This window comes from Ochotona princeps, chromosome 5, assembly GCF_030435755.1.
Source record: "Ochotona princeps isolate mOchPri1 chromosome 5, mOchPri1.hap1, whole genome shotgun sequence".
In the NCBI taxonomy this organism is placed as follows: domain Eukaryota; kingdom Metazoa; phylum Chordata; class Mammalia; order Lagomorpha; family Ochotonidae; genus Ochotona; species Ochotona princeps.
The window spans coordinates 104,225,962-104,242,459 of NC_080836.1; the positions used below are offsets into that span (position 1 = coordinate 104,225,962).

The 16,498-nt window shown below is 46.9% G+C and overlaps 1 protein-coding gene across 1 annotated transcript in view; it reads left to right on the forward strand.

Moving 5' to 3' along the window:
• The window catches only part of SPP2 (secreted phosphoprotein 2), a 29,957-nt gene extending 18,727 nt beyond the window's left edge, over nucleotides 1-11,230 (forward strand). Inside the window, exon 7 of the mRNA XM_058664303.1 lies at nucleotides 11,133-11,230. Within this exon, the coding sequence (XP_058520286.1) occupies nucleotides 11,133-11,230 (98 nt within the window). The remainder of the gene's footprint in view (nucleotides 1-11,132) is intronic.
• Nucleotides 11,231-16,498: the final 5,268 nt, after the last annotated feature.

Here is a 16,498-nt window from a genome sequence, read left to right on the forward strand (position 1 = left end):
CGCTCAGCACACACGAATACTTGAAAGGCTCAGTTCTTGTTTCACAGGGTCAGTGGCTCAGGGGACTGTGAATGTGGAAGGGCTGTCTGGTGACAAAACCAACTGAACTGTTCTGTCTGTGTGCATTGCGTCTGTGCAAGTCAATATCGTTATTAAACACGGCTTCCACCACGCAGCTCAGCCAGGCCTGCCACAGGCTTTCCCAGGTCAGAGGGGTCAGAGTCATGCTGGATTTATCAGTCCTTAGTGGCGAAAGACGCAAGCAGGGGCATTAGACCTGTGCACTGTGAACTCTTGATGAAGGCTTTTTCTAAAAACCAACATGAACAGGTCCTGCAGCAGGTCAGCATTCAGGAGAGGAATTTTCTGTTACACAACAAGCTCCAAGGACTTTTCCGGAAGGGTGTCCACCTGCCTTTGGCTTGGAGTTGAGGAGGGTGAACACCAGCAGGATTTACTCTCATCTCCAATTCTGTAGGTCAGCAGTGGCAAGCCTCACCCCATAAGTGTCTTCTTGCTGCTGTGAGACGGGAGCAGGGTCTCAGCCACACTCTAGTGCAGGTGTGACCAGGGCTAGTGTCAGGAGGCCTGCTTTCCTGCCAAATCAACAGTGCTGCTGATGGCTTTAAGATGGACTGTGCTGGCCTTCCTGTCCCTTCACAGCTGGGATTAAAACTTGCCCAGAGCTCAAATATTTAATGTTCTTCCTTGTTTTCTATCCCTGGAATGTCTCATGGGGCCTGACTTGTTGCCAGCTTGTCACAGACCACCCTGCTTGTCTTTCGTCCAGGCAGTGTGGGTGAGAGAAGCTGGGAGGTCAGTTCTGCAGGCCACTGTGGATGTGGGAAGCTGGGAGGTCAGCTCTCCTTAGCTTTGCACCTGCTTCTGCCGCTTTCCAGAGATGTCCTGTCCTGATTTACTTTCCTTCCTAGGTTGACAAGAGAGCTCGTGTTGATCATGTGGGAGAATGTACACACAGTTTATAACAGGTGGTCTCATTTCTTCAGAGACTGTGGAGTGTTGATGGCTACCTGAATGTACGAGAAAAGGGAAAGGGGCAAGCAGAGAACCACTCATCAGAGGATTCCACTCTGCAGGATGTCAAGGTCTAGTCTAGACAATGAAGCTAGATTTAAGCATCTGTTCATTTTCTAGTGAAGACTGATCAACTCTGTGTGGTTCAAATTGCCCTTTTCCTCCCTGTGCCCCTCTCGCTATGGCATATCCCAGTCACATCAGACTGCTTGATGAGAGGCAACGCTGAGTGAGCGAGTGGTGCTCCTAGCTATGAGGTCCCAAGTCTAAATACACCTTTCAAATGCTGTTGCAGCACCAGGGGTCCTGCTGCAGTTACCATAACAGCAGCCGTGGCCACCAGTCCAAAGGAGAAGTTGGACTCTGGCTGCGGTGAGCTGCAGTCGGTTTCTCCGTTGATGTGGGGGCAGAGGAATAAGGGCAGTGTCTCTAACTTCGTGGAAGGGTTGGCTTGCACAGCAGGCACCAGAAGTCTAACAGGGAGTGGTCTCTAGCTTGCAGATGGCTGCCCTTCCCTTCCCTTCCCTTCCCTTCCCTTCCCTTCCCTTCCCTTCCCTTCCCTTCCCTTCCTTTCCCTTCTCTTCCCTCCCCTCCCCTCCCCTCCCCTCCCCTCCCCTCCCCTTCTCTTCTCTTCTCCTTTCTTCTCTTTTCTTTCTGCACAGGAAGGAGAAAGAGCAAGTTCTAGTCTCTCTTCCTCTTCTTTCCTGTTGGGAGCACTGCACGAGTGCCCTGCCCTAAAATAATGACTGGTTCAAGGCCAGGAGGCAGCAGGAAGACAGGAGGTCACAGGTGAGGCGGATCTGCCTCCTTTCCAGGGCCTGGCCCGTCAGGTAGCACCCAGTGGACCCACGGGAATGCAAGTGATGGGAGTGAGAGCTGAAATTGCTATGGCAATAAGTATAGTTATTGTTATTTTATAGGCTAGCCTGTTTTTGCAATTTTTTGGAGCATAGAAAATGTAGCTGTTTCAGCCGCTTTTATAATTTTTAGCTAGAGGAATTAAGGATGCTTTTATTAAAGAAAAATGTTTTTGATTATTGTTTTATTTATGGGGTTGCAAGGTCTATAGTTGTAGGGGGATTTAATATTTGTAATTTTTGTTTTTAGAATTATATTTTTTCCCTTGTAAACTATTTTCCCATCGAATAATGGGCAAGTTGTAAAAATAGAAATGTGGTAGGAATGTACTACTGATTAGCAGGTAATCGCATGTGCCTTGGCCTTGGAGTCCTGGCTGCCGCTCCATGGCTACTGTTGAAGAGTGAATAATGGCTTGCTTTGAAGAATATGAATACAGTGTTTTAAAGAATTATCTGGGGACACCTGCTTAGCCTTGAAGTGCGGACAGAGTGACCAAATGTCTGTACATGCCCCCTTAGTCTTGAAGTAAAAATAGAATAATTAGTTGCTTGTGCAGAAGCTTGTGAGGTTTTGAGTAAATAAAAAGGACAGCTTTTTCTTGGGCTGTGTGAGAACGCACCAAGTGTCAGTGTCTGTGTCTTTCTTTATCGCCGGCTCCACGCACCCTTCCCGAGCTCCGAACTCTCGGCTGGAGCTGGACTCCAGCACTTTCCTATCAAGGGGGCCCTAGCCTCATAACCCCATCTAAACCTAATTACCTCATGGGTGCCCCATCTCCAAATTCTGCATCACTCTGGGGATTAGGACTTCCATATGCACTTAGGAAGAAGTTGAGTCTGTAACGAGCAGCTGCGCTTGCTGCCTCTGCTGACCCCAGGAGCTTTGAGAGACAAGGACACACAATTAACTGTTGACAACCTTTACCTCACAACCCTTGCCTGGTGCTATCCCATACCTAGAATAGTGGGGTGGGGGAGATCTGCTGCATCATAGCCGCAGTCCCGTTCCATCCCTCAGCTCAGCCTGCGAAAGAAACAGACTCCTCAGTTCTGAAGATGATAATGGGCAGCTTCCTCCTTCCATTTCTGTGCTCTGTTCATGTTGAATGTGGAGTAAGATCTTGCATTTGGTTCCTGATTTCTTTACATCCTTGGTAACAGAGAGCTCCAGGTACTATCATCCTAAGATCTACCCTATGCAAAGAATCAAGCATTTACTTTCAGCAATACAACGAATTGAGTTTTCTCTCCATTGTCCTGTTCTGTGCTGTGTTTTGTGTGTGTGTGTAGATTTATTTCATTCCAAATGCTGTCTACTCATTTCAAAATAACCATTTTAAAGTGCCCACAGTAAATCAGTTAATGGTCAACTTTTCAATCAATATTTTTCTTGCTAATAGGCTCACCCTTGTACTGTTGATTGGAAGGGAATTATTATTTTTTTCTTGTAAAAAAAAATGTTGGATGTTCTAGTCCAGTATGTAGGACATTTAGAAGTCACCACCAAACTAAACAAATGGAAAAGTCACAGAAACGAGGTCACAGGACAAATTGTTACTCATGAATTTGGAGAACTACATAAGCAAATATAGAGAATCCTGACTTACAACTCACATGCTGACAGGCAAAAACCCAACTGTTCTCCTGTATACTAACAGAGAATACGTTGAATTTAAAATAAAAACACATTGCCATTTACTTTAGCACCCTCCACATGAAAAACTCAGGCATGATTTCAACAAAACAGATGCAAGTTTTATGGAGAAAAACTTACAAAACTCCAAGGAATGGTATCAAAGAATGAGATACGCACAGAACTGCTAAAAGTTTCAATGTTATCAAGCTGCAAGTTCTTTCCAATGTGATGTATAGATTCAGTACAATTCCAGTAAAAATTCTGAAAGATATTTTGTGAATATTTAAATTAATTGTAAGGTTTGCATGGGGACCCAGAAGATCCAAAATACACAAATAAATATTAAAGGACAAGAAGAAAACCAGAAAATGGATGTGACTGACTCAGCGTCAAGTTGCAAGTAGATCCCACCAAAAAAGATAAATGGATGAAAAATCAGAATCCAAAAAATGTAATACCACATTCAGATATTGCACATTCGAGAAGTGACCAAAATCCAAAAAGACGACAGCCAGTGTTGATTTATGAAACAATGGAAACCCTCTTCTGTGCGAACACAGGATGGTACAGCCACTCTGAAGGCAGCCTGAGAATTTAGGATAAAGCTGAACATGGTCATATGGTCCAGCCAATCCATTGGTATTTATGCAAAGGAATTGAAAACTGAAGTGTACACAAAAGACCTATGCAGATATGTTTGTAGCAGAAATATTCATAATTGCCTAGACTTGGAGGCAACCAAGGTATCCCTTGGCATGTGAACAAGCAAATCAATTGTGACATATTCAGATGATGGATAAAAAGAAATGAGAAGACATAGAGGAAATATAAATACATATGCACATGCTGCAGAAGGTAACATGAAAGTCTTTACAGTAGATTATTCTAGTTAAATGACATTCTGTGGAGAATGTAGAGAGGGCAGAAGGGTTAGTGGTTACCAATGGTTACAGAGGCAGAGTTGATCAGGTGCTGCACTGGTGACTTTTAGGGAAGCAAGACCGTTCGATGTAACAGGACCATGGAGGATGCCTTTATCCGAACCCAGAGAATGCATATTAGAATGCTTGAACACTAATGGGAACCATCTGGGTGACAGGAAGCGTTGGTGTGGGCTCATCAGGTGTCATAAAGCCTCCATGCTGAGAACGGGAGGGGCAGAGTGTATGTTGGGACAGGGATGTTAGAAATCTCTACATTTATTGGTCAGTTTTGTTTTGGACCTAAAAATTCTTTAATAATTTTTACTTTTTACTGTTTTTTGGAAAAGGAGCCTAAAGCGCCAATGTGTCCTACATGATGTTCCCTAGGCCTTCAATGTCTTTCACTGCATTGGTTTCTGTTGCTCTCAAGCAAGTCACCACACACTCAAGTCAGAAACAACACAGAGGAAATATCGCGCGGTTCTGGAGAGCAGGCAAACATGAAAACGGCCTCACTGGCCCGAGTCATGAAGGCGGCGAAGGCTACGCCGGGAATCGTTCCTCTGGCCATTCTGGTTCTGCTCCCGCCACATTGTGGCCTCCTTTCTGCCTCTGGCCACCTTCCTCCCTCTTGCAGGGACCCCAGTGAGTCCATCTGGTTTACCTCCTCATCCCTAAGTCCCTAACTTCCTGACACCACGAAACACCCTCAACCCCTTTTTTAAACTGTTGGAAACTTTTATGTCCCCTGACTTCATGTGCTGGAGTCATCAGGCCCGCTGCTCGGAAGGAGACTGCATTTGGAGAAGGGACCTTTCCAGAGAGCGTGATGGTGAAATGAGGTCCCAAGGGCAGATTCTGATCCAGTGTAATGGATTCTTGTAGGAAGCGAGACTGGGGGACAAGAATGCTCAGAGGAAAGACCTGGGAAAGGCACAGGGAGATGAGGCTGGCAGCCCCTGAGCCCCCCAGCCGAGGGAGGCTGGGTCCTGGGCTACCCCAGGACTACAGAAAGCTGCAGCTGCCTTGTTTGCAGAGCTTCGTGATGATCACAAAGGGTTCTGGGGGTGAGAATCTGGGCACCTCTGGGAGTGGGGAGACCACGATTCTGCCTTCCACAACAGCCAGCACGCATCAGTCACTGAGTGTCATTTATGGATTGCTGCAGCCATTGAGGTGTGATACATAGGCATTTCATTCTTTTCAGTGTTTTTTTTTTTTTTTTTAATGAAATGATTTAGTTATTTGAAAGGCAGAGTTACAGATAGGGAGAAAACGAGACAGAGGGAGAGATCTTCCATCCACTGTTTCACTCCCCAAATGGCCTCAGGAGCAGGGCTGAAGCCATGAGTCCAGAGCTGCCTCCAGGCCTCCCATGTGGGTGCAGGGTCCCAAGTCCTTGCACCATCTCCCCAGGTGTGTTAGCAGGAAGCTGGATCAGATGCGCATTAACAGGTACTCAAACCAGTGCCCACAGGGAATGTTGGCGCGGCAGGCAGGGGCTGCCCCTTTAATTCTGTTTTAAAGTTTATTTTACATATTTAAAAAGCAGAGGAAGAAAGAAAATCTTCTGTGAGCTAATTTCCCCCCTCTATTGGCCTTACCAGCCTGGGTGGGCCAGTCAGGAGCATGGGATTCCATGTGGGTCTCCCATGTAGGCAGCAGGGGCCCAACACTCTGAACTGTCCTCTGGTGCTTTCCCAGGCCACAAGTGGGCAAGCTGGATTGGAAGTGAGGCAGTGAGGACGCCAACTGGCTGTCGTATAGATTCCTGGCTTTGCAGGTGCTGGCTTAATCTGTTGTGCCACAAGTCTGTCTCTGTATCATTTAACTCTGAAACAATCCTATTGAGTAGCTACTTTTAATATCTGAATTTTAAGATTTGGAGAAAAGCCTGACCCGTCGTTAGCAAGAGACAAAACTGAGGTGTACAGCTCTGTTGTTTGAATTCTGTCCTCCCTAGTACCAACATTTCAGCTCTCCGACATACGTGAGGCAGCTCTGGTAAGCTCCACACTGGGTCGCATGGGCCTCCCGCGTCCTCACAGCTCGCCAGGGCTTGCTTGTACAAGACCCTTGGAAGCCCACCTCGCAGTGCTGCCCAGCTCTCCTATAAATGCCCAGGAGCCAGCCCAGTGCCCTTTGCCCTCTGACGCCACTCCAGGGGCCACGCAGAGGTGGGAGTGAATTCACCACCCCCTTCTCAAGACTCAGCGTTACCTCCGTCCCCATCGTTGCTTGTTTACTTTCTTCCTGGATGGACAGACTTGGCATTTTTTTGGCTGATGCAATTAGCCAGGCAGCTGGGGTTCATGCCAGGTTTTCCTTTGCCCATGACCCTGGCATTCTTTGCTTTGATATCCAAATAGACACTCCCTGGCTTTCACTCAACAGAAAATTGGCATGCCTAAAAGCCAAATAAAACCTCCCTCCACAAGCCTGAAAAACTAAACGAATGAAACCCAAGCCTTATTTTTCTCTGAACCAGAGTTCTGTGGAGATAATGGCTTTGTGAGTCACCTGGGCAGGCAGGCAGGAGAAGACAGGATCCCAGAGTCGGGTCTCCCTGGTGGCCCACTTGGGACGCTAAGCGGCAGAAGCAACTTAGCTCAGCCCTGCGGAAGCCTTTGGGGCTTGCGGGGAGGAGTGCCAAGCTTGGCGCTGTCTGCAGGATCCGGTAACTGGGTCACGGTTAAATCGGAAAACGCGTGTGGCCCGGGTGCGGGGGCTGCTGCTGCGTGTTCCGAAGAGGAGCTCTGCGTGGCGGCTAGGGCGGCGGAGCCTGCTCCTCCTCCTGCTCCACATTGGCCTCTCCCCTGGCAGCACCCAGGATGATCGCAGCAGGGGCCTTGCCGCACAGTGAGGTGGGTGCTTGCTGTCCTCCCACCATCCTGTGCTTCTCACAAATTACCTTCTGCAATCGGACGTCTCAGTCTCTCCGAAGAACGCACTGTATTTGTGAAAGGAAGCCGTGTAGTTGTGAGGAAATCTCACATGCAGCCAGAATCCTACAGCATGCCATTAAGCTCCTTGCTCTTCCTTAAAAATCAGTGGTGGAAGTCTTCCTCTACGCAGGAGTGAGAGGAGTGGCTACCTAGGATCCCTGGGAGATAATAAAAAATCGCTCTGGTTCATTTCAGTCCTGGGAGAGACTCGTATCTTTCATTAGGGTAGTGCTGAGCTGCAGGACACGTATGCACAGTGCATGCTAATCCATACGTGTTAGAACATGTCTCATGGTGCAGTCCACGTGCCCAGCCACGGTGGAGGCTGAGCGTGCAGTGTGAAGAGGGCACGATTTGTTCACATTCACTCCACAAGCACAGCTAAGGGACTCGACCTTTCTCAGAGGACTGGGTCTACCAGATGGTGGGAAATGCCCTGGGCTCCCCTTCAGCCCCATCCTGAGGGGTCCTTGGGCACCCTTGCTCAGATTGATGCCAACCTCCAGCACATGGCCCCTTCTGCCCCCTGCTTCCTTTTCTTCTATTCAGCCAGACTTGACTCTCTGAGGTCACCCCATCTTATAGTGGGTTGGTGAGCGATTCCCCCAATTCACGTCTGTGCAGAACCTCCGATTGTGATGTTATTGTTTGGAAGAGGAGGTTGGCAGGTGTGATTAGTCAGGATGAAGTCATGTGGATTGGGGAGGGTCCTGAGAAGAACAAGCAGAGACACGGGAAGAGGAAAGCCGGATAATGATGGGTGCTAAGACAGCTGACACCTGCGTTCAGACTTCTGGTCTCCAGCACCGGCAAGAATGAAAGATCGGCTGTTTTAAGTTCCCAGTCTGTGGGACTTCTTTAAGGTCACACTGACTTTTTCGTTAACCACATTTGGCCAAGGAAACATCCATGCAATTATTGGCTGTAAGAAGCCCTGGACCATGGGCTTCCCACCCACCCACCCCCTGCCGAATCAGCCTTCTGCCTCCTGCCTTCTTCGGTTTTTGGTGGCATGAACCCTGGTCCTCCGTGCAGTTTCTCCCTCTCACTTGAGGATTCTCTGTCCCACACCGTTTCCTCTGAATAGGCTCAGAGTCTGCATTCTTGCTGTGGTTCTCCAGTCACACTCTAAACATCGTGTGTGTACGTGTGTGTGTGTACGTGTGTGTGTACGTGTGTGTGTGTACGTGTGTGTGTACGTGTGTATGTGTGTACGTGTGTGTACGTGTGTGTATGTGTGTGTACGTGTGTGTACGTGTGCGCGTGTGTGTGTGTACGTGTGTGTACGTGTGTGTATGTGTGTGTACGTGTGTGTGCGTGTGTGTGTACGTGTGTGTATGTGTGTGTGCGTGTGTGTACGTGTGTGTACGTGTGTGTATGTGTGTGTGTGTACGTGTGTGTACGTGTGTGTGTACGTGTGTGTGTATGTGTACGTGTGTGTGTATGTGTACGTGTGTGTGTGTAAGTGTGATTTCTGGTCACTTTTTGAAGAGGGACTCTATATGATTATAGTTATATATTCTGTTTTTGTTTTTCTGTGAACACAACCTTATTTAAAGGAAGGGTCTTTGTGGCTCTAATTCAATGACAAATCCTAAAATAGGATAGTCCTGCTTTTAGGATAAGCTTGAAACCCAAGCACAGGTTTCCCTTTAGGAAGAGCAGAGTCACGGAGACGCAGAAAAAGAAGGCACTTGGACCCCTGAGGCAGAGAGTGAAGCGATGTGGCCACAAGCCAAGGAGCCACCGAGGCGGTAAGGGACACGGAAGGATCTCACTTGAGCATCTGCGGAGAAAGCAGGGCTCTGTTGGAATTCAGGTCTTCCCAACATAAGAGAATGCATCCCTGCTGTTTGAAGCCATGCCGCACTGGTGGTAATCCACTGTGTAGCCATCAGGCTGAGGCTGGTAGTGATACCGCAAGCATGCTCCTACAGGAAGCACACGCTCTCTATTGTACAATATGTGGCACTTTAACATTGAAACGCAATAAGTAGTAATGAGTTAAACGCGTTTGAACACATATTTCCTCGTGTCTGATAATTTCTGTAGGAAGATTTCCTAGGGGTAGAATTACTGGGTCAAAGAACACACCCCAAGTTTTGGTCTATACATGCCTCTCTTGCACAAAGCCTAGCCCTGAGAGACTGTAATTTTGGTAAATATCGTTTTGTGCTAGTTGGTCCAAGACATGTAATAACTCTGTGATTCATGCTGTAGCAGTGATTGCAAGCGTTGTTCCTGTGAGCATGGAGAACAGGCACAACCTGCCACTTTGGCCGTCTGGGTTTCACATTCGATGTATTTTAGTCACAACCAGCTCACATCCCTCAATTTTGGTTTCCAGATGTGTATTAAAAAATGTGCTTCCTTTAACATTTGTTTTATTGGTCTCAACTCTAAAATTAAGTCCTGAAATATAGGAATCCTTGGGCATTCTATGCAAAAGCAGTTTGAGTCAGCTTCCTCTGCATTCTTTAATGGGTAATAAAACAAAATAACGTGAAGGCCAGTGGCAGTGCTGAGAGCCCAGGAATCTTGGAGCATGCTTGTTCTGAAGAAGTAAGTATAAAAAAGTGACTGAAAACAATGCTAATTGTGGATCAAAAGATCTGGGATTCAAAGTCTATTTTTGCTGATGCCTGTTTGTCATTGGGAATACCACACTTGATGACACTCTCTGGGCAGGAAGGATGGCGAGCTAAACACATACTCAGATGTCAGGGATTCCCTCCTCCTGCCGACCTATACACAACCCTTTTGAAGGCACTTTATTGTCCATTTCCACGTATTGAGGCGGATGTGTCTACACCACGTCACCTAGACAAATCTTCCTGTGGCCTTTGTTCCAAGATGGCTCCTGGGGGCAGGAATGGCAGTGTTGGGTGTAGTAGTCAGGGAATCAGCTGGGTTTCCTCATTCCATGGAAAAACCCCTGGGTTTGCAGCTCTGCTTCAAACCTCCGATTCCCACTTCCTGCTAATATGCACTCTAGCAGGCAGCAGGTGATGGCTCAAGTGCTTGGAACACAGTCACTCATTGGATTGAATTCCTGGGTTATTGCTTTGGGCTGGTCCAACCCCAGTCATTGTTATTACATTAAACAGAAGCAACTCAGGGACTCATCTCTCTCTATTTCTTTTCCCTCTGGATGAAAACATTCATTTGCTCTATGAGCTACTATATGGACACCCACGGTTATTATTAAAAACAAAAAAGAAATTGTAAGATTTATTACCAAAATATCTGTTATCTAAGACAAAAGTATGAAGTATAGGATTGTTAGGGTTGTATGACCTGCCATAAGCTCGCATGAAAAATCCCTGTAACTTTGACTTGGAGTCTAAAAGTTTGCGAACTTCTGCCTAAAAGAAACTGGTATGTGCAATCCAAGCAGAGGTGTGTGATTTCCCTGACTGAGAGCTCTTGCTCAAGCCTTGATTCTAAGAGAGGCACACATTGCACATGTGCACACGTGTGTCTGTCCACCTGCAAATACACATGCCCACACAGATGCAGGGCAGCTCGCCACCTGCTCCCTTCCAGCACCTGCAAGCCAGTCCCTCTCTCTTAGGAGGAGGGAGTAATGCTGCATGTCATGAAGACATGTCTTCATACAACGGACATTGGTCCTTAAGTTACACACTACAAAACTCATGGATAATTTATCTCAGTTGCTGGAAGTCATCTCTTTAATATGAGGCTTCTGGTTTTATTCCTTCTGCTTTCCTAGGGTTCAATTTGTCTGTGATAAAACTTGCTGATTCTTCAGCATTAGATAAATTTTTGGAGAGCTTCAGCACTCTTTCTTCCTCCTTCAGTGAGGTGTGAGCCCAGACTGGCCAAGTGGTGAGAACACAAGCGTCCTCCTGTGATGGGTTCAGAGATGGGGGTCTGATTCCATTCGGGCCAGGACTAAGCAAGGAAGCGCCTGTTGGGTGCAGCTGGAGATGCTGCCGTGTTCTCGGAGTCTCTCCTTCCTCTTTAAAGTGGAAGCTGACACATGGCTGAGTGCGTCATGGAGAAATTCTCTGGTTCAATCAGCTTCAAACTTAACCTGCACCTGTGTTTTCTGAGCCAATGCTTTCTTTATTGTTTCCCTTATTTTGCATTGACAGGCATAAAAATGTCACATTGTGACCTGCTATCATGTTTAACATATCTTCTCTTGCTCCTGTCATGGTTGTGACTGCGATCATGTTCAATGTCTTGTGCTTTGCACAAGAATCCAAAGCCATTGACCATGGCTGAAGGACTTGCCCAAGATCATGAGCTGTTTCCAACAAGATCAGAAGACATTGCCCAGCACCAACTGCCACTTGGCTCAAGATCAGAAGGTGGCACTCAGTCTCCCAGTGACATCAGCTCTAAGCCCCAGAATTTCAGTTTGAAAGGAGAGGAGAGGTGGTGTGGAAGCAGAGTAGGTGTTGTCTGCATGGGAAGCCAGGCTGTAAAGAGACAGACGCCTAGGAGGTCACTGTGTGATGATAGAGGTAGACATCACAGCAAGTGTTTGGGCCGCAACAGGTAAGAACTGAGGTGACTGCCAAGGGGAAGTGGAAGGGAGGACCCAGAGGGAGGCCCTGCCCACACTTGATGCCAAGCTTCCGGCTTCAGAGCTTGCAGATGACCTTGTACTACTTCTGTTCTAGAAGCCTTGGGAGTTAGTGCACTGCAGGAACTGTTCGGGAAGGAGCAGTTTCCCAGTGGTACTACGTCATCTCTGCCTGTGAAACAGATTACTACAAACTAACCAGTTCAGAACCACACGCATTCACTGATTGTGGCCCTTTGCTTGTCGGAAGCCTGGTCAGAGTGTTGCTGGAACTTCTGATACAAAGCCTCACGCAGATCAGGGCCCTCATCTCATCTGAGGGCACAACTGGGGAAGGATTTTTTGACCAACTGATTGATGTGCTTATTCAAAGCTGCAAGTAGCACAAGGGTGACAGAGGAGGTCCTTGGGTGAGTTCTGGAGACAAGCAGAGCAGGCTCATAGGTGTCTGGATACTAAGGGAAGCCACAGTTCACATTAGTCTAGCAAGAGACAAAACAAGTGGGCACATGTAATACATGTGAGTTGCTACCTACATGAAGACCATGGGGGGGTTAGATTTAGATGTTTTGGAAATTAAGTGGGATGGATAAAAGGTAAGAGAAATTTAGTTTTGCTATTTCTTTTAGTGATACTTTAAGGAAATTTTGAATTATGTATATTTGAAAGTGATACAGAGGAGAGAAAGAGTGAGATTTTCCATTGTCTAACTCACTCTTCAATAGCCAGGGCTGGGCTAGATCAAAGCTGGTAGACAGGAGCTTCATCTGGGTCTCCCGTGTAAATCACAGGGATCCAAGCAGTTGGGTACTCTCTGCTGCTTTCTCAGCTACATTAGTAGGGAGCTGGATTTGAAGAGGAGCAGCCAGGACCTACACTGGAAGCTGATATCCCACTCAGTGGCTTTACCTGCCATACCACCATGCCAACCCCAGGGAGATGTGTGGGAGACCTCTTTTCTCTAGTAAGTTGGGAATGTGGGTGAAAAAAGAGCTGTGCTGTGCTCTGGCATTGATGTCCCTGGCCACTTTCTCAGAAGAAGCTGACAAAGCTGTGTCTCACCACAGTGGGTGCAGTGAGTGGCCAGTCTGTGCCAGGTGCTGTGCTCAGTGTCGGAGCACAGGTGATAATAACGCAGGACTTCCAGTGGAGGCTAAAACAGAATGAGGAACTAAGCACTCAGCCTACAGGGCTTGACCCAGGGGTCAGGATCCCTGCCTTGAGCCTGATGGGCCAGAAACTCAAGTTGGAGCCCAAGTCTTGTCTTGCTCCTGTCCGTTAAATTACAGGGGGGATCTTGGAGAAGGTTTCCTTCATGGCAGAGTCTGTGGACTGTGCATGGGAGAAGGAGTGAGAGATGGAGAAAGACAGATACAGAGAGACACATGCAGAGTGCTGGAGAGAGAGAAAGAGAGGGAGGGAGAGAGAGAGAAACTTTGCTTGGAGTCTTTTTTACACCCTTAGGAATGGGCAAAGTGGCTGTGGTCAAACTGGACAACTGCATCTACTTGGCTTTGGTTACGCTCATCAGAGGTGTGGCTTTCTGTGTGGTATTGTGAAGGACAAGGTTTTCACTTTCATGACCAGCTGGGGCCTGGGCCATCTGGCCATGGGCTGGGAAAGGCCCATGTGTGAAATCACGAGGTCTGGCCCTGCCGTGGTAACTGCAGGAGAGACTTGAAATTCAATGCATCTGTCACAGTCTATGTATTCAGCTGATAATTTTGTATGGCCTGTGAATGACAGATGAAAATAAAACCATCCCTATCCACGGGCACTCCTTAACCCTCTCTGGGACAAAGAGACACAGAGCTTTGCCATGTAAGGATCGTTTGAACTCAAGAAAGTTGTTTATTCTTATAGAACTCAGCTTGCCTACATGGGCAGTGGACTGCCTGCCCACCATGGAGAATTGGGAGGGTTAAACAGCAGCTCACGTGTGATGTCAACCTCGATGTGGAGCATCGGTGGGTAGACAGATAATAGTGACTTCCTTCTTTTTCCACCTTTAAGGCTGCCTTGTCCGTTCCCAAGGCTTCCTTTTGTTTCCGTTCAGAGAAGGAGTGAGTATAGATGCCTTTTAGTTTCACAAAGGCTCAGCAGAGAAGCCGGGAAGGAAAAAGAGGATCTTAGCACGAGCACTGCTGTGTTGGCATCTTCTGGGACTATTGGAGATGTGGAATGAGAAGACAGGATGGGAACGACACCCCTGGAAATAACCCAGAGGTTGGACGCTTGCAACAGAGTGATGGGAGCCAGAGATGGCTCTGCTATGCAAAATAAGCCACATCCAGAAAAATGAATACCGCATACTTTTCTCTTATTCATAGACATTTATGGAGAGTGTAACAATTATGTCAATGCTATATCCTTCGGTACACAGCTGTAAATGTTGCTTCACTGAATCCTATCATGTACATATTATATCCCCTGTATTGCAACCACTGTCATGAGTCCCTCCCTTGATGACATTAATATCTGCCTTCTTTTTTGTTAAATTTTTATTTTGAATTTTTGAATTTTATAGTACAATTTTGCATAGACTGGAACTCTCCCCCAAGCTCCCACCTTCCAACAGATTTTTCCCTATGTTGCTATAATAGTATAGTCCTTCATAAGGAATCATAATTCCATCAGTCTGTTATTTAAGTGTGCCCCAACATTGCTGGTACAAACAATGTCAGACAGTCCAACATCCCATTGTCTACACATGTCCAACAGTTTCATTGGGAATCCATCTTTGATTTAGAAACAGGGATGCATATTGCATTGTACCCCCACATCTGGAGATGGCAGACTCCAGTACTCCACCACTATACATTCCCATAAATGAGAAGCCATGAAATAAGGTCAACAATGGGTATGGATTAGAACAACAGCAACGACAAAATTACAGGATCATAAAAAAATGTGCCACTGAGTAACCAACTCATGGGTGACAAAAAGAAAGCACCAAAGTCTCTTGGATAAAATGATGCCACCATGTAACCCATGAGCCAGCGATGAATTCAATAAGAGAAAGCATTTGGAAGAATTGAAACTGAAATAAGAAACATCAAAGGATGCTTTCAAGAAGCAAGTACAAGGCCCAGTGTGGTAGTCTAGCTGCTGAAGTCCTTACCTGTGTGCACCAGGAGCCCATATGGGCGCTGATTCTAACCCTGTGCTTCCCATCCAGCTCCCTGCTTGTGGTCTGGAAAAGCAGTTGAGGATGGCACAAAGCCTTGGGACCCTGCACTCAGGTGGGAGACCTGGAAGAGGATCTGGGCTCCTGGCTTTGGATTGGCTCCACTCCAGCCATCAGCCATTGTAGCCACTTGGGGAGTGAATCATTGGATGAAAGATTTTTCTCTCTGTCTCTCCTCCTCTCTGCATATCTGACTTCCTACTGAAAATTTTAAAATCTTAAAAAAAAACTCACACAGTACATATGTCTACATTTGAAGTGGGTGCGATTGCATGTTCATTAAAAAAAGACTGCTACATCTTAAAACTAAGAAAATAAATAGATGATTTAAAAAAAAAAAGCAGTGCCCAGGCGTTGCTGCACAAGGCTGTGGGACTCTGACGGTGAGACGAGAAGGCAGAGCTTGCTCTCTGCTCTAAACTACCAGTCTTGGGAGTCCTTTGCGCTGAATGCCATTGCCAGGCATCTTCTCTCTGTCAGCGAGACCATATACAGCATCAAACATGCCTTGAATGGGGATTATTTTTAACATAAATGTCTCTGGGTAAATAATTGACTTTCTCTAAGTCTTGCTTTCTTTGTTGGATCTTTGGGATGGGCTTATGGACAAATTTCTAAAAAGTGATCAATCTTTTTGAAGATTTATTTATTTTTATTGGCAAGTCAGATTTACAAAGAGAAAGATCTTCCATCCACTGGTTCATTCAAGCAGCTGCAATGGCCGGAACTGAGCTGATCTAAAGCCGGAAGCCAGAGCCTCTTCCAGGTCTCCCATGCAGGTGCAGGGTCCTGAGGCTTTGGGTCATCCTCTACTGTGCTTTTCCAGGACACAAGCAGGGAGCTGGAAGGGAAGTGGAAGAGCCAAGTCAAGAACTGGCATGCAAGGCAAGGAATGTAGCCATTAAGTTACCACACCTGGTCCAAAACTGATCAATTTAAAAGTATCATTTTCAACTTTGGTAGATGCAGAACCCCAGCACCAGCTCTCTGTGTCTCTGACTCTCTGACTCTCTGTCTCTCTGTCTGTCTCTCCTCTGAACCATCCTTCTCCACTTTCACTTGTCTGTAAAATACCTCCATGTGAAGGGCAACAGTCACAGGCTGCTGAGAGCAGAGCTTGCACCTCTTGGAGAGTGTGTTGGGGAGGTGTCACCCTCACTGTTAAAGTGTTCAATGGGAAATGGGGTCATGTCCATTCCCAGGGCAAGCATGGACAGCGCATGTTCCAGATGGGGCCCCTGCTTCACTGGACTGGAGCAAGGACGACACCTCCATTTGTTGCTATTTCTCCCTACTCCCAGGATTGCCCTCCCTCCCCTGTCTCTCCCCAAAAGTTGCCCAATAAACCTGTCACTTC